The sequence below is a fragment of the Onthophagus taurus genome, chromosome 3 (assembly GCF_036711975.1).
Source record: "Onthophagus taurus isolate NC chromosome 3, IU_Otau_3.0, whole genome shotgun sequence".
Lineage (NCBI taxonomy): Eukaryota > Metazoa > Arthropoda > Insecta > Coleoptera > Scarabaeidae > Onthophagus > Onthophagus taurus.
Window position 1 is genome coordinate 17,151,199 of NC_091968.1, and position 18,824 is coordinate 17,170,022.

The following is an 18,824-nucleotide window of genomic DNA, read 5'->3' on the forward strand; positions in this document are numbered from 1 at the left end:
GAAATTATCAAAAATTATGATCTTCTATATGTGAGAGCACAGCTTTTTCTTGAATAATAGCGATAATTTTTAATAACTATCGATAGTGTGCGCCCCTGTATCTATTACATAATACATCCTCCTAGCTACTCGCTTTTGCCTTTATTACGAAGGTACCAACCCTAGCTCCTTCTAATTTAAATATAATAATCAAATGTACTTACCGCCTTTTTTATATTCCGGGTGGGAAGATATTCGGGTTGACAATCAAAGACCGCACCACCGATAACTTTTTATGATCTTTATTGTTCCTACCTTACACTCCCGCTTATAATTCACAACTACTCTTATCAGGCAATCATGTATTCTTCCGGGCGCTCCCCGCCATCGGGCAGGTCGTCGTTCCCTTGCGACGCTGATGTCGCAATATATCTAATTCCCAGCGATTGCCTTACAATAATTCCCTCGATATAATTAACTTATCTTGGTATTAAAACTTTTCGTGGCAATATAATGAAAAACCGAATATTAATGTTACCCACTGTATTTACAACGTGGTATTTTTCAGAGTCAAGTTCACAGACACAAACTTCTCAGATGTCGTTATCTGAGGATGACCGTGACTCTGATGAGTGTCGTCCTCGTATATACAACAATGATGGTACTACAGGTAGTACTGATAATGATAGTAAACCAAAAAATAAGCGAAGAAAATATTCCATTACAAAAACTACAGGACAAAACTAGTGGAAATACAAGTAATTTAAATGACCATTTGAAAAGATTTCATCCAATGCTGGGTAGTAATGAAAATTCACAGTTTATGACTTCTGGCGATGCCAGTACCAGTACAGCTACAGATAGTGCTACTACTTCTTCGTCTTCTTCTGCTCGTTCAAGTGTGAGTTCTATCAGCCACTTTTTTAAACGAAGAGTATGTATATTATGACGAATCTTCCCAAAGGAAGAAACATTTAGACCGAGCTGTTCTGAAGATGATTACTTCAGATTTTCAACCCTTCACTATTGTTAGGGATGTGGGTTTTAAAAAGCTAGTCACCCGATTAGATCCTAGATATAAACTGCCAACTCCATACATGCTAAATAATATTCTTGAAGAAGAATACTTATCTGAATACACAAAGTTAAAAACAGAATTAAGTAAAGTTGATTTCATTGGAATTACCAGTGATTCATGGACATCCATAGCAACAGAATCAAGTTTAACCGTTATATGCCACTATATGGATGAAAATTTTAAGTTGAAAACAAGAGTTTTGTCAACAAAACCCATTAACAAACGGTTTAGACCACACATCGGAAAATCTTGCAAAGACATTAACCACTTAAGGCATGCCTTATTTTTCGATTTTCTGAGCAAAAATCATCGACTTTTTTAGGTATAATTAAATACAAGACCGCCCATGTCAGACACGGGCGCATGCCTTAAGTGGTTAAGAAATGTATTTGGAGAATGGCAAATAAGCCATAAAGTAACCTACATAGTTACAAATAACTGCAGCCAACATGTTAAAAATGTGTGCACTACTAAAAATAAAACATTTACCTTGTTACGCAGACACCCATAATTTAGTAGCACAGGAGAACTTGAAATTATTGATTAAATTATCCATTAGCAAGCTTTGTTTAAGTCAATTTAAATAAAACAAAATTTTCCTCTTTCTTGCTATTTACTTTATTATGCTTCTAAATCGATTTCGAGGAAACAATCCTCATCTTCAGTAGAATCTTATATAAAAAATTTTTTAAAAACAATATGAAATAAATCCAAAGTTTCTATACATTTACTTACTGTCAGTTTAGTTGAAAAAATATATTAATCATCAAATTTAACACATCCTCCAAATTTAACTTCATCTTTTTTATCCAAACTTGAAAATTTCTTACTTTAATAATTGAACAAATATAATAGAATATCAAATTCAAAACCAAAAGTTAAAATACACTTAAAACAAAATCCAAAATAATATAAAACAAAACACGCGTTTACATTTGACAAAAGATACGAAAAATGACTGAAGGTCAAAAGGAACAAGCAAGAAGGAAACTGGTATTCATCCTGAATAACACTGTTTATATTTAAATTTAAAATCTTTTAATAAAGTGAAAATAGGTGCAGTATTAATTTGTATTTGATCGTTTAATAAATTATAATTTTGATTGTGTTTATACTTTAAAATTTCCAAAATTTCAAGCAAATCCAATCTTTGACCTTTATTACATTTGTGTATTAATTTAGTTTCTTTGTATTTAATTTTATGTCCCGTTTCCATTTTATGTTTATAAACATTAGAATTATTTTTAATTTCATGTTCTCTGATACGTGTTTCTAATCTCCTGCCTGTCTGTCCTATGTAAATACTATTGCAATTATTACATTCAATCGAATATACGCCACATTCTTTTCCTATATCTATTTCTTTTTTATTGTTATAATTTGATAATAATTTTAAAATTGTGTTATTATTAGAATATGCCAGAGAGATATCATATCTGGAGAATAGGTGTTGCATAGTTGAAGTATATCGATTGTAGATTATAGGTTTATATGTCAAATTTGAGTTCTTTATTTTAGTATTTAACGGATCTTTTTGTTTTATAATTCTATAAAAAAGTCTGTCTATAGAACTTCTTGGAAAACCATTATTGTTAGCTAATTTATATATGAAATCTTTTTCGTTTTTTAAAGTTTCTTTGTCAAGTGGATAATCTAGTATTCTGTTGATTAAGAATCTAAAATTTGCAAATTTCTGATTGTGTGGGTGGTATGAATTGTAGGGGATAGTAGTTAAAGAGTTTGTAGGTTTCCTGAAAATACTGTATTTAATTTTGTTTTCTATTGTCTTAGTTAAAGTAAGGTCCAAAAAATCCAGTGAATTATCTTTTTCTATTTCCATGGTAAATTTTAATTTTTCATGTATGTTGTTTAGATATTTTAAAAATTGTTTCAACTGAGAAATGTCTCCCTTCCAAATGCAAAACACGTCATCTACATATCTACACCAAAATTTAATGTTTTCTTCAAATATACTGTTATAATTAAGAATCATATTTTTCTCAATAAAATCTAGATATATATCTGAGATTAATCCTGATAAGGGCATGCCCATCGGTAAACCATCAGGTATGTGATAATATTTATCTTCAAAAGAACAATAATTCTGAGTAACTACATGTTTAAGAATTTTATTTAAATTGTTCGACGTATTTTGATCTGTAAAGTGGTTCTCAAAAAGTTGCGAGACAACCTCAAGTAGTAAATTCAATAGGAACATTCGAATACAAGTTTGTAACGTCAAAGGAAACAAATAAAGTGTCGTCAATATTTAGATTTTTAGTTTTTTCAATAAAATCCCTGGAATTTTTAACTGTATACTTAGGTTCGAAATTTATGTGTTTGAAAATTTTTGACATGAATCTTGATAACTTTTTTGTAGGAGCATTACCGTATGCTGTAATAGGTCTTATTGGCATATTTTCTTTGTGAAGCTTAGGCAGAGAATAGAGTCTATAAGGTATTTCTGGACAGATAGGTATTTCAGGTTTAATTTCCATAAAATAGAAACTGTAAAAGTTTTTTTCCGAATTATTAAGAAAAGGAGTATATTGAATTAAAGTATCTTTACATTCTTTAATTATATTTCTAGTATTTTTAATGATCTTTTCTAAAGGATTGTTTTTTAGTTCAATATAATTATTTTTAATCAAGAAATCTATTGTTTTTTCATTGTAAACGAAATCGAAACCGATTTAGAAGCATAATAAAATAAATCGCAAGAAAGAGGAAAATTTTGTTTTATTTAAATTAACTTGAAATTAGTCCAGGACATTTTAAAAAAAGTGAAAGACATAGCTAGTAGCATTTTTTAAAAGTAGCCCATTAGCAATGGATATCTTCAAAAAAGAACCTTTGAAACTTATTCAAGAGGTTCGGACACGTTGGAACAGCTAGTATTTAAAGGTGCAAAGGTACTACCAACATCACGGAAGGCTCCTCCGCCCCTAACAATTGATGATCTGATAATTTTGGGTGACATAAAAAAAATGTTAAGTTGTTTTGACGAGAAAAATTTCAGGTATTGTTTCAAATAAACAAAATTTACATAATTTATTAATTGTTACAGGAAATAGCTATGTAATTGTGTCATCAATAATTCCAATAACATTTGGTATACAAAATTGTTTAAAACAATCTTTGCCAGTATTAGCAATGGAAGATGGGAAAACATTTTGTAGAAACCTATCTGAATCTGTTGGTAAAAGATTGGCTCTTTATGAACTGCGATCGGTATGCAGATTCGCAACAATTTTAAACCCACGTTTTAAAAAAGAAGCTTCAGCAGCGGCTGCACTTCTTGAGAGTGAAATGTGCAATCTTTCTTTAAGGGATGGAAATAACTCTACATCTCAACTTATAAACGATATCCAATCCAACAGTGTGAGTATCAGCATTTCCAATCCAGTCCATACCTGTTTGGATTTTTACATCAAAGGTTGGACGAAAAAATTAAGTCGGTAACAACAGATTTAATGATCACTAAACGACAGTATTTAGAACGGCATAATGCCCCAGATAATACCGATTCCCTTGAATTTTGGAAGGTAATGATGAAATAATAATCATTAAATAACCTATTCATTTATTTGTTGTGTTATAGATAATACGGAACGAGTTACACCCTTTGCCGTGAACGCCAGGAACGCCAAGTTTTTTGGCGTTCCTGCTTCTTTAGTGGACAGCGAACGAATTTCTAGTTCTACGGGGCTATTAATATCCGAACGGCGCTCTAGGTTGAAAACGGATAAAATTAATAAGATTGTATTTTCAAATAAAAATGTATAATAATAAAATAACCACTTTACTTTTATTTTTTAAATCAATATGTTTTTAATATATTTATTATTTTTCTTTGACTATCGACAACTATCTATAATTATCGATAGTAAACTGATCATATATCGCAAATTTCGATAATTTTAGACCTCTAGTGTACCGGAAGTAGCCTACAACTTCGTTATTTTAAACGGAATGCTGCAATTTTTATTGAATATTTGAATTGAAAAACAGGTTTTTTTTTAATCAAAAATCACATTACAAAATTCACTCAAACGCCTTGGAGAGCCGCAAAAATTCCGTCTTATTTTTTATATAGTGTTTGTACTTTTACAATAGAAAGATGCCCAAGTTTTTCCTGTTTCTATATTTTTCGGTATTCCAAACGTATATTGTCGTTTTACTCAGTGAATTAAGTTTACCTGAAAAAGGATATTTGAGGTACCAGCGCATTTTATTATTCTTGGAAAACTATCGGTTTTAGAACAAAGGATCTTCGCATAAAGGTTTGTCCCTTCCTTTTTTTACCTACTTGAACAATATTAAAATAAATACATTTCTTGTGGACAAATGAAAAGGTTTTTTCCCGGAATGTTAAGAAAAAAGTGAGCATCATCAAAACCCGCACTGTACTGTAAGGGAAGGTTTCGTGGAGAGTAAGATTGCTAAAGTTATTTATTCGAGTTCCATATTCAGCGTTAAACAGTTGTTCACAAATTATATCTTGTAATATACAGTATGTTCCCGGATTGAGTTACAAAGAGGAAAAGAATGTTTATTAGTAATTTTTCAAACTTATCTGAACATAAATATAACTATAAAAGTTAACTAATTATTCACATTTTTATGTAAAAATTGGACTTTTTTCTAAATTGAAAATTTTTCAAGTTCAATTTATGATATGTAACCATAGAAACCATAAAAGTTACAGCTTATGTTAGTGAGATTAAGTCTTTTCATGCGATATTAACCGTGAAAGAGAGAATTTATTTAGTACAGTGCTATAGTACTGGTGAATCATGTTTTCGTGTAGTTATACAAAAATTCCAGCAAAAATATTCGGACACAAGAAAATCTCATGTTGGGGCTCGCAAACTTATAAAAAAATTTTTGGAAATGGGTTCTGTGTTATCCATAAAGAAGCAGACAAAGAGACTAAATGATGAAGACGCTGCTTCTCTAATAGCTTTTCAAGAAATGACATTGTTTCTTCCCAGCATTGTCGTTATTGGAGTGATGTAAATCCAATTAATCTTAAATTTTATACGGTCAGTCTACTTTCAGCAAGACAGTTGCCCAGTTTACCATTCACACATTGTGCCAAATGGTTAAATTTACAATTTCGTCAAAAATGGATTGGACGAAATGGTCCTATTTGATGGCCAGCACGTAGTCCCGATCTTACAATTATGGATTTTTATTTTTGGGGACGATTGAAACAAATTGTTTACAGTGAACCATTATAAGATGATGTAGAAGATGATTATAGAAGATGTTAAATGTGTGCCGAATTAGGAGGTGATTTGTTTGAATGAGGATTTGTGCACTTACAAACAAATAATATTTATTACTTACATAGTGTGTTATTACCTAAACTTACATTTAATAGTATATTAATCAACAAGCGTATAATGGCGGCTATTACCCACGAAGATGAAAGGTAATGAGTGGGTAACATCCATTATACGCAAGTTGAATACATACTATACTTTATCTACAACTATTTAATTTTGAAGAAAAAAAATTAAAAAAAGAAAAAAAAACTTGATAAACATTTCAGACATACCTCAATATAAGAAAGTCATTTCTATTAATATTTTATTTTTTGATTAGTAGGCCCTGTCAGAACTGTGGAATAATGGCTTCATTATTCAACACTTTGTTAGTCATGAGTAATGCGTGTCATTACCCGTCAAAAATCAAGTGTATAACGAATAGATAATTCAATAGTTGTAGATAATAGTTATTTATATTACAAGTGGGCTAGAAACATAATTACTGTACGAGTGTGAAGAATTGCACGACGTGGTCGTAGACCGAGTCGTGTAATCACACGAGTACTGTAATTATGCTCTAGCCCCCGTGTGATATACAGCATTTTATCTACGACTGCTAAAAATTATTAAAAAATCAATTTCTTTAAAAAAGTCTATTTGACATTTATAAAAATATTTTGAAATGATTGTTGACAATTTTGAATTGTCAGTTTCAACAACATGTTTACTCATCTGGAATAAGTGTTTCGAAATGTAAAAACATAACAATTAATGTTTATAATAAATAGTATTGTTTCTCTGTAAGTAGATAGCACGTTTTCTTTTGTATTGTTGCTCGTTTCAATAAATTAAGTCTGTTCTGATTAGGCTAAAAATGCGTTACGTAATGAAACCTGTGGGGCAATGTACTTCATTACGTAACTCAAATCACCTCAAATGAGTGCGGTAATGATGACATCCAAGCAGTCGTAGATAAAATATATTATTCAATTAGCCATATTTTAATTTGATTTGTCCGTATATTTTTCACTAACATATGTTGTAACTTTTATGGTTTCTGTGGTTACATATCGTAAATTGAACTTGAAAAATTTTTAATTTAGGAAAAGTCTAATTTTTACATAAAAATGGGAATAATTAGTTAACTTCTATAGTTAGAATATAAAGTTCGTGCGATTTAGTGGCTTGAACATATCCGACGCATTATTTATGTTGAGATGAGTTTGAAAAATCAGTAATAAAAATTTTTTTTCATCTTTGTAACTCGATCCGAGGACATACTGTAGTTTAATTGTATACTTGATTATAAAATGAGTAAAAGACAACGAAATTTTGAGTGTGAAAACGACCCCCTTAATTTCTGTTATCTGTGTGGTGAATATGTTGTCAAGAAAAACATGCGTAAATTTACTAATTCGGTACAAGAAAATTATCTCCAATACTTTGGAATAGCAGCTGAGAATCTTCAAGAACAATGGACACCAAGTTTTTTGTCTTAATTGCCATATAAATCTTAGTGGGTGGGCTTCCGGCGCGCTAGGGTATGTATTTCATGTTAAAAATACTTTATAGTTTATAACTTTTTTTAACGTTATTCGGTACATCAAATTTGGCGTACCAATGATTTGGAAAGAACCACTTTATCATACAACCGACTGCCACTTTTGCCTAAGTAAACAAACCGGAATTGGAAAAAATATGCGATGGGTTCATGCAAATGTCTGTCACATTTCCAGTTCCGCATTCAGATACACTTTCCATCCCCAACTGCTCTGATTTATCTCAGTCCCAAACTTCCATTATATCTCAGTCCTCAGGTACTGATACGTCAGATTTCTAAAGTGATTTAACTGAACGTTAAGGACAGCATCTTCTAACACAGGAAGAACTGAATGATTTTCTGAGAGACTAGGAGCTTTCAAAGGAGAAAGCAGAATAACATGCATCTCGTATGAAGCAATATCACGTTTTGGATACGAGTGTTATTATTTATTTATAGCAATAAAAGTAGTTTGAAAGCAGTTCTCTTGCATAATGAAAATGAGAAACCATCAATTCCGATCGCGCATGCTGTAAATAACAAAGAATCGTACGAAACAATGGTTAAACTATTAAAATCTCTTAATTACGAAGACCATGAATGGACAGTTTGTGCCGATTTAAAAGTCACAGGCATGTTGTATGGTTTACAAAGCGGCTATACGAAATATTGTTGTTTCCTTTGTCTTTGGGACAGTCGCGCAAGAGAACACCATTATAAGAGGAAGCAATGGCCTGAAAAAAAAAGCCACACCCTGGGCGAGGGCAACATTAAATACTTGCCTCTTATTAAAAAAGAAAATATCCTTCTATCACCATTACATATTAAACTTGGACTCTTTAAGAATTTTGTGAAAGCGCTGGATATAGAAGGCCAAGCGTTTGCTTATTTAAGAACCTTATTTGAAAATCTTTCATTCGCAAAAATCAAGAAAGGTGTTTTCAACGGTCCACAAATAAAAAAACTTTTAAAAGATGACAAATTTCAAAGCTATTTATCATCCGTTGAAGCTGCAGCCTGGAATTCGTTTCAATTAATTGTTTCTGATTTTGTTGGAAACAATAAAAGCCCGAATTACCAGACAATTATTGAAAATTTGCTTCAGAATTATGCAAAAATGGGTATGGATCATTAGTATTATTATTCTGGATATCCGGTAAAGTACCGGCATGCCAGCAGGTTCCGAGTTAATAGACATTTAGATTCAGAATAAAAAAACAATGAAGGAATGACACGTTTTTTATTCTAAATTTAATTTCGATGTACATTTCAAAAGCTACGGGGATGCAGGCAGCTTACAAATACACGTTATTATTAAATTCATTTTTTACAGTCACACTTAAATTTCTTCCCGGAGAATCTTGGTGACGTAAGTGACGAACATGGCGAAAGGTTCCACCAACAAATGAAGAACATTGAGCGGCGTTATCAGGGAATTTGGGATGAAAGAACGATGGGAGACTATATCTGGTTCCTCATAAGAGAGACGGATTCTCAAAGAAACAGAAGTTATTTCAGGGCAAAGTTATTTCTGAGAATTGTGCATACTATTTTATTAGTACCTAAATGTTACAATCAAAATAAACTGAATGAATCACTGTTGTTTTTTGGGAAAATTACAGAAATAGAAAAAGCTGGATGTTGGCTTTGGTCGTAAATACTGTCTTCCTATTGTAAAAGTACAAACTGTATGTAAAAAATAAAACGGAATTTTTACGGTTCTCTTTTTGCGAGTGAATTTTGGATTGTAATTTTTGATTAAACAAAACTGTTAATCAATTCAAATATCAAACCAAACTACATAAGAAAAATACAGTGGCGTCAAATGTACATTTTATGAATTTTTTTTGTAGACTAGTGTATTCCTAGAGATGCCATCTTGGATGACTAAGATTGAAGAATAATTTCAAACTTCTACTGGAACCAGAATGCGTGTATGAAACTTGGTGGAGATCAAACGAAGAAAGGAAAGATATTACGTAGAGTTAGGCAAGGCTGTATTCTCTCACTGTTAATATTCAATAATGTCTGGAGACCAGACTAGAGCTACTTGCAGTGAAAATGTACTGCAAGTAAAGTATTGAGTACTTTTTTACTGTAAGTAGTTTACTGACAGTACTTTCAAATTGTAGGTACTTAATACTTGTACTTTCAGTATTTAGCTTAAAATGTACTGGATACCTGTTACTTGCTTGGCATAAGAAGTACTTGAGGAACTATTTGTTTACTCCAAATAGTATATCTACTTCCCGTACTTTCAATAGTAAGTAAAATAACAATTTTTTAAGGTTTTTTTATACCTAACATTTATCATCATACGTATATTAGTTATATACTTAACAGTGATAGTTTATACTTTATCATTAACCATTCAATATTCACCATTCGATTCATTCCTAATTCCCATCCCATCTCTTTACTATTTCAAAATTTAAATTATGTAAAATAATTCGCAGTTTGTATTTTTGACGTTTCAATGCGTTTTGATAGTTGCGGTCAGATAAACATGTTTAATCTTGTAAGGTATTGACGACTGGCCGGCGCAGCGACGACGCGAGTCGGTTATTTCAAATTAGTGAAGCTCATGAGTGCGGGAAGTTAGCCCCCCATTTTTTGATTTTTAAATGTTTTATTGTTGTTCTAGATTGTTCTAGTGTTGTTGTACATTGTTCCAAAGCGGCGAATCGAAAAAATAAAAACTCCGCGAGAAAACCGAAAAAACGGGTTTTTTGACTAGCCCCCCATTTTTGGAAAAATCTAATTTTCTTTGTTGTTCTGGGTTGTTCTAGTTATTGTTCTAGAAAATTAAAATTATGGGATACAGCATTACGAAGTTATAACTAAAAATAGGTTTGGCCGCCGAAATGTCTAGTTGATTGCTGTGACCATAGCTTTTCTATTATCAATTCCATATTACAAATATATACTTATTATAGCAAACGCAATCTGGAACAGCTAATATTTTCACTAGAACAACTCTATAAAGAACACTTTACTCTTTGAAAATTAAAATTTTTGGAAGTTTCAGTTAGTAATGCATAGAACAATTATGTGGTTTACTTACCTTACTTGACACAATTTCAAATGCTTCGATAGTACCGTGCTAATACAGTGCAACGAAGCATAAAGTTTGGTTGGTATATTAATTATACTTTTTTGGTTTTACAGTACCACTACATTTATTTACTGCAAGTAATTTATGTACTGGAAGTAGTTTTAAGCTGTTTAGAGTACATTTATTTACTCTAAATAACTAAAATAATTGGAGTTCTTAAACGAGTAATTACTTTGTACTGGGTATTTGAAATTTTAGTTTCAAGTAAAATTACTTATTACTTCAAGTACTTTTTAAAAATACTTGTTACTTATTACTTGGAGTAAAAATAATTTAAAGCGCTACTTGTACTGGTTACTGGGAGTACTTTTCCTTTGTACTTGTAACAGCTCTGCTGGAAACCCACTCAGAATTTATAAAAATGCGATGATTACAGTGGGCGAAAAATAGGTTGACAAAGAGGATCTTGGATAGCTGAATGCAGAGGACAAAACCAGTAAGAATCTGATAATGGAGTGGGATCCTGGAAACTATGCGAGGATTTAATATAGAACGATCTTCGAGGTATTCGAGAGTGGGGAAGTACAGTAGAAGATAAATAAGTGTAGAGGCAGAAAATAAAAGAGGTCAAGGCTCAGTTTATGCTGTAGTGCCATATGAACAAGAAGAAGACGTTAATAACAACTGGTACAATTAAGTAAATTTTAAAAATCTTAAAGAAAAAAACTGTACTTAATTCTTTAGTGTTCATTAAAATAACATAGATCTATAATTAAAATTGGCATATTCGAAAAACATTTAACATTTTTTCTAAATACATTATATTGTTCATTAAACTATTTTGTTTGGTCTCTTGACCTGAAAGCTTTATCTACAATTCAATGTAAGAGACGGAGTTGTGACTTGGTGGTGAAAAATATAGCAAAACACCCGCAGATAGATGTTCTCGGTGTGATTACAAGTTTGAAACCTAGAAAAGTCCCTGGTTATCATTTCATCACAGGGAAAATATTGAAGCAAATACCTGATATGGTAATCAAGTTCATTACCTACAGTTTTAATGCCATCCATTGCTTTACAATGGATAATTGCTGAGGAATTATGAGAAATTGTCCAAACTAGAGAACTAATGAACAGGTATATAGACTCGTCAAAACAGCGAGAGATGCATTCGAAAGAAAAAAGTTACTGTACGGCGGTATTCTTGGATATCTCGCAGGATTTCGATAATGTCTGCACCTATCCAAGCAGGAGTCCCACAGAGCAGCGTTTTGGGTCTGACATTATACTTCATATACTGCAAACTATCTTGGTGTCACATGGGGATCCCTAAAGTACTTCTTTCCATCTTCAATAGCATTCATTTAAACTTGCAGAATGGATTAAACAATGGAAAACTACAAAAAGTTACTCAGGTCACATTAAACCGAGAGACGTGTCCACAAGTAAGACTAAAAAATATTCCTCTCCTAATTCAAACTGAAACTAAATTCTTATGAATCCATTTCGACAACCATAATTTAACCTGGGGAAAACACATTTGGTCCAAGAGGCTTCTATTGGGACACATATATCGAAAAATATATTGGTATATGACAAGGCAGTCATACCTTAATGTAGGAATTAAATTGCTTCTGTACCACTCCATCCCAAAACCTATATGGACGTATGGTGTGCACGTCTGGGGGACTACCAGCAAGAGCCATATACAAAAAAATACAACGTTTTCAGTCGAAAGTGCTACGACAAATAGTTAACCATAAGTGAACCATGATGACTTGGATATACCATACCTTACTTGGTTACGGATCATCTCACACCTACACCTACTGGCCCGAAATATGACAGAAGAATTAACATTAATACGTCATGTATATCACAGTATGCTGGGTGGCCATCACTGTGTTACTTTGTCTTTGTTATAATTATTGTTTATTGTTATTTTTGTAACAGATGACCTTAATAAAAGTAATAGAGATAATTAATCATCGCTTTAATAAATTTAGCTATCTCTGGTTCGTAACATAGAAGATACAACTTGAGGTTGTAACTGCGACGCCAAACACTGTTGTCATTAATATCACCATATACTCTTCTAAGCATTTTTCCTTCAAATCTCCTTAGTGCCTCTTGGTCGTTCTGTACTAAGATCCATGTTTCCTACCCATAGGTACTGGTACTATTAACGTTCATTCCTGGTTTATCTTCTCCATCTCCGTTTTCAACCTTGTAAATGTCTGCTTCACCTCGTTATCTGTTCTTCTTATAATATCTATGTCGTTCGAGAATGCGTTGTTGAATATTGTTCCATATGTTCGGAGTCCTGCATCTCTGACTATCCGTCTCCTTGAATTCTTACTTTACAGGGAACCTTCCTGAGTGTAAATGTATCATTACTATCAAATGAGCAGGTATATTGAACTACGACATTGTCTCGAATATTAAGGAGTTTCAATTAAGGAATTGGATTCAAACATTGAACTGATTTAGATTGAAATTAAGTTTTATTAAATTAAACATACATTAACTTTATGCTTTTATTAAGTTAAGGTTTATTTTGTAGAAGTGATACCTGAGTTTTGTAACAGTATAATAACTTTTCACTGTCTATTTGTTTCTTTTTATTGTTTATTTAATACAAATAAAAGGGTGTTTAAGTAAAACCCAAGAAACTTTCCACTGATATTGGTAAAGGAATGTTGACCATTCCGTGGATATTTTGGAATACAATCGCTGTTCAAAATAAAGAAAGATTAAATAAAAATAACTGTGTAAGATTAGAAACATATTCATGCCTTGGTACAGAAGGGTCTGTAGATGGAGTAGTTCCATCACATTCAAATTCATCGGAACCATCGGCACATTCTTTGGTACCATTGCAACGTGCATTTTTATCTATGCAAGCACCGTAATTGCATTTTAGTAAGAAAGATGGGCAAGGGATATCTTTGCATAGTTTATTTGTTTCATCCGAACCATCTTTACAGTCTTTTCGACCATCGCATGCAAGATAAGCGTTTATGTAATCATTATTTTGGCAATGGAATGTATATTTAAAACTGAAAAGAAAAAGAATTGAAGCATCAGACAAACAAAAAGCTATAAAAAATAAACCATTATAGTAATTTTAAAAGTTGTTTTTACCTGAAAGGTGAAATATTAGTTGAACAAAGGTCTCCATTTTCATCAGAATTATCAGCACAATCTTTAATCCCATCACATATTTTTTCTCTTGTTATACAAGCTCCGTAACCGCATTTAAATAAATATGGAGGACACCTAAGAAAAATTCTTTGTTAAAAATATACATTTTTCTTTAAATTGATTAACTAACAAAAACGAAGAACAACGATTTTCGGTTTCATCTGAACCGTCCGTGCAATCAGATATGCCATCGCAGATATTTTCCACAAGAATACAGGTTCCATCACCGCAGGAGAATCTTTAATATTAAAAAAGGAAATTACATTAATTTATAGCGAGCAGGTGTTCATTTGAGATTTGTGAATTTGTTTTAAACGTTTTAAACGGAGTATATAAAAGTTGAAGATACATACCCACACTCTTCCCTTTTTGCTCTTTCCAAAGTTGAGTTATAACTTGGAAATCTCCGAAAATTATGGGCCTCCAAAAACGAAACAACTATCAAAATAAAACGATGTAATAAAAATTAATAATTTAGAATAAATAAAATTTTACGAAACAAAAAAAATGCATAATGAGGATTTCCGCAGAGAAAACCAAAACATTATTGAAGTCTAGGAGACATACAGATGAACCTTGGTTTAGATCATCATACCTTTTGCAATAAAAGTTTTATGAGTACCAAAACGAAAATAACAAATATAACAATAAGAGCAATCTGCGAAGCAACTTGCCATGACAACTTCAATTCTGACAAAGATAAAGAATATTTCTGCTTTGTAACATATTTGAAATGTTATGTTACGTTGCTCCCATAAAAAGGTCATAAAAAATACAAGAATTCAGTTCAACACATCTCCTATTGTGGCCATGCAAAAGAATGAAATGCACCTATTTCGCAGTAATGTATTATTTAGTACGATATTATATCTGACCTTTTTGAAAAAAACCCACAAAGTGTGAAGGCAGGAAAGTATAGCCATGCACAGAGAAATACATAGTTATATTTTTGATAGGGGTAGTTGTTGAATGGGTGTTTTTCGAAGACTTTGCAAAATACTTTAGCTGCCATTTTATGTGCTCTCCTTTACAGTTTCTTGTTCTTGTGTAGAATAATGAAACTTCAGAAACTTACCAGAAACACTCAATTTTATTCTCATTTTTAAAGTCTGCAAATATTAGCCGAGATTAGACTTTTAAATTCTTTTTCTGTTCTTTTTAATTTACGACTTTGTCCTGAGAATACTAATATGTGTCTCATTACTTTCACCAAGTAATTATGGTTTTTGAGTTGAAATGGTCATGCAAAATGTAAAACCTAAATCGCTCCTAGAACTAATAATATTGCCTCGGACATTAGAACTGATCATGATGACGATGCGGCCAGAGTAAGGAATAAAGGATTTTTAAATTGAAAAATACAGAGAACTGTGACCTAATGGTACATGAAAGAAATAACAAAATAAGTGTCAGAATTCTGCAGACAATATCGAAGCTTTGAGATATCTCAACAACTCAGACCATAACACACTTATGATCTCCAAACAGAAAAAACAAAGAGATAGCTTTTAAGTACCACGGACAAAGAGATACCTTTTATTAAGAACTATAAAACATTGTCCACAATACTTCAAAGCAAGACGAAATAATCATAATGCTTGATGATTGCGATGTGATGAAAATGGTCGCACGTGCGTGCCATTTTCAATAAGGGAGAGTTTTGGAAGACGTTCATACGAATAGGAACATAAAATAAATAATCAAGCCAAAGACTCAGTCAACACACAACACCGCTTCCGAATTAATTAATAATAGTAACAGAATCAAAGTTACCTTTCCGGTAATTGTAGGAGAACTCAAGTATGAGCAACATCTTCAGGAACCAACGGGTTCCTGGAATCTGGAAGTATTCTGAAATACATCAACGCAGTGGTTAAATTGAATTAGACCGCACAGAGGTAGAGCCACACAATTACGAGCATTGATATTGAATCTCATCTCCGATAGATTAACAAAAGTTATAACAAATTTTATTCTTAACAATATTGTTCTCTTGTACTTTTGCCCAAAGATCCATTAATATCGAGAAAAATATGAAAATTTTATGAATAGTTGTTGTTGTTAACACTGGGGAATCTAAGCATACTACAAAAAAAATCTTTTAGAACGGAAGTTGTAACACGTTTCATTCTTAACAATATTGCTCTCTTGCACTTCTGTTCTTAGATGCGTCAATATCCAGAAGAATACGAAAATATGAAAATTTGTTGCTGTTTCAAGTTATTAATGATAATACTCATAAATCGGAGCATGTCAAAAAAAAAGTATGACAAAAGTTGTAGCAAATTCCATTCTTAACAATATAATTTTGAATTTGTTGCTGTTTCAAGTTATTAATGGTTGGCTCACTTGGAACTCGGAGGGTGTCATAAAAAAACTTTTCGAACAAAAGTTGTAAGTTAAGAAGAACAATATTGTTTCATCTTAACAATATTGCTCTCTTTCATTTTTGCTCTCAGATGCGTAAATAATAATCGACGTTTTGAAAATCGGTAGATTAAGTCGTACGTAAGATCTACCGATAAATCGGTTGGGTTGGGAACGTTGTGGACAGGAACGAATACAACGACAAGATGACAAGCCTTTTGGACCTAGCTAACTACAAGAAAATGAAGAAGATCCCAACCGAGAAGATAAGAAGCAAATGAAAGAATTGGTGAAATCTACAGAAATTCCTGCAGAACAATAGAGAAGTTTGTTGTACACGTCTTATCACCATCAAGATTGATAGTGCCATAAATTCTTCAACGTACCAGTTAACGAAGCACCTTGCCATCTCCTTTTACAGGTTAAACAAAATCATATGTTAGGGATTTCATACATTTTGTGGAATCAATCAAAAATATCAATTTAGATTCACAAGATATCTTGGTTAGTTTTGATGTGGAATCTCTATTTACCAGAGTCCCAGCCTTCATCAGAAACTCATTCATGAAGGCTTACCGAACTATGTTCCTGAGCAGGTAAGTCGAAGTACGAGTCCAGAGAGGACTGTTTATCATCGACATATATCAGTACGAAAGGAGAATTCTGTGCGAAATGCAAACGGGGAGCCATGGGATCGCCTTTGCAAATGGCCAATTTTTACATGGACATATTTGAAGAAGAAGTGTTAAGGAAGATTTCGTGGAAACATTCGTTAAGCAGATGACACTTTTGTGATTTGGTAGCATAGAAAAGGGCGTCTCCAGGAGTTCTTAGACAACTTGTAGTCAGCAGTGGAGGAGATCACGGGTATATTGTCGCTGCGTTCAAGTTTCTCTCCCCTCGTCTACTCTCTATTTTGAGATGTTTGGTTTTTCCAAGTGCGACATTTTTTGAGTACTTACTTTTCAACCGTAACTTAAACACAACTTTTTCTGTCTTTTTGTTTTTCGGATCGATTTCAGATCCGCCGTCATCTAGATTAAAAAAAACCTACATACCAACAAAGAGAATAGCTTCTGCAGGATGTTATGGTTAATCCAAGTCCACTTTGTTTGACCTACAGCGTGTTCAAATGCTATATCTCGGAGATCATCTATTGATAGTACATTTTTGTAGATGGACATTACACGAAATTCATTATAAACTTCATGATACTCGCTATGACAATCCTCATAAAGTACGTCGGTAGAATTAGATCATCGATCCATATTTTCTGCCATGAATACTAAATGATGAAACCTACAGAAATTTTTGCGACAAAACTTTTCCAGGTCTTTTATAGGACATTCCTTTGCAACAACGTACAACAAAACTTTTTCAACGCCAAGAAGCTCCTACAGCACATGTAGGGTACAAGATATTTAAAATCGTCGGTTTCCTGATAAATGGATTTGGGTGGGTTGGACTTTTATTGTATCCGTCGTAATGGATGACGTTTTTGTCCCGATTCTCGAACCATTAGTAGAAGTACATGAGAACGGATTTCATTCTCTTCCATCACGTGTATACCGAGGCAGAACTTTCCAGATAGGAGCAGATTCCAGAAAGGATAAATTTAATGTGGAAGATGGAAACAAAATTTACATTAACAGAAAATATATAAATGTATTGAAGTTGTCCCATATGAAAAAGTCGCACAGTAATCTTAAGGTTAATTTTTTAAAGTAGTTTATTATTATTATTTAAATTTGTATATATGTAAATCGTTGGTAAATTAAAAATAACTTACATAGTAAGAAAATAACCAAATTTTTCAATTTTTTCGCACCAACAACACATGCAATTTTATTATACATATTGACGATAGTATCACGACGAGATTTAAAACAAAAAAATATCACACACACCGCACTAAAGCTAGCAGCAGACTAAAATATCAACTAAAAAATATTAATTTATAGTTTCGAAAAAGTGTAGTTGTTTTTAACTATGGAAAAACCAGTTAGTGAATTAACATAGTACAAGAAGAACTGGTAAAAGTCATCTTTAATTGATGTCCATCTATTTTAATATGAATAACGATAGAGTTCCTCGAGGCTTTTTTTAGCGAAATTACACGTAATGTAATATGCATAATGTAAAATACACAGTCATAATAGAAAAAAAATGAAAAATACCTAATGAAGTTGTATTCGATTTGCTATATGATTTTTTTCCGGTTTTTGCGGTTATTTATTCGCTATTTTACACATAATTAGCAGATTTTGACTTAATTTTTTGATATAAAATAGAAGATTAACATAATTTAGAGTTACTTGTATTTTATTT

The 18,824-nt window shown here is 32.2% G+C and overlaps 1 protein-coding gene and 1 long non-coding RNA gene across 2 annotated transcripts; one reads left to right on the top strand and one right to left on the bottom strand.

Annotated features, from left to right (window-relative positions):
* The first annotated feature begins 3,813 nt into the window (after window positions 1-3,813).
* Window positions 3,814-4,803, top strand: LOC139429287 (uncharacterized). The gene is made up of 3 exons (XR_011639967.1): window positions 3,814-4,076; window positions 4,125-4,602; window positions 4,659-4,803. It is a non-coding gene; the product is annotated as an uncharacterized lncRNA (long non-coding RNA).
* An 8,613-nt stretch (window positions 4,804-13,416) lies between these two features.
* Window positions 13,417-18,447, bottom strand: LOC111416509 (modular serine protease-like). The gene is made up of 6 exons (XM_023048550.2): window positions 18,286-18,447; window positions 14,483-14,567; window positions 14,260-14,367; window positions 14,070-14,204; window positions 13,721-13,984; window positions 13,417-13,658 (listed from the first exon to the last, which is right to left on the bottom strand). The coding sequence occupies exons 1-6, from the start codon at window positions 18,350-18,352 to the stop codon at window positions 13,547-13,549; spliced, it is 771 nt and encodes a 256-aa protein (XP_022904318.2). The 5' UTR covers window positions 18,353-18,447; the 3' UTR covers window positions 13,417-13,546.
* Window positions 18,448-18,824: the final 377 nt, after the last annotated feature.

What these genes read in the sequence shown, in the direction of transcription:
- LOC111416509 (XM_023048550.2), bottom strand. Translation starts at nt 18,352, where the DNA reads ATGTATAATAAAATTGCATGTGTTGTTGGTGCGAAAAAATTGAAAAAT. An exon ending in GCAAAAAGGGAAGAGTGTGG is followed by an intron (nt 14,368 to 14,482) that starts GTATGTATCTTC and finishes TTAATATTAAAG; the next exon opens with ATTCTCCTGCGGTGATGGAA. An exon ending in ACAGACCCTTCTGTACCAAG is followed by an intron (nt 13,659 to 13,720) that starts GCATGAATATGT and finishes TATTTTGAACAG; the next exon opens with CGATTGTATTCCAAAATATC.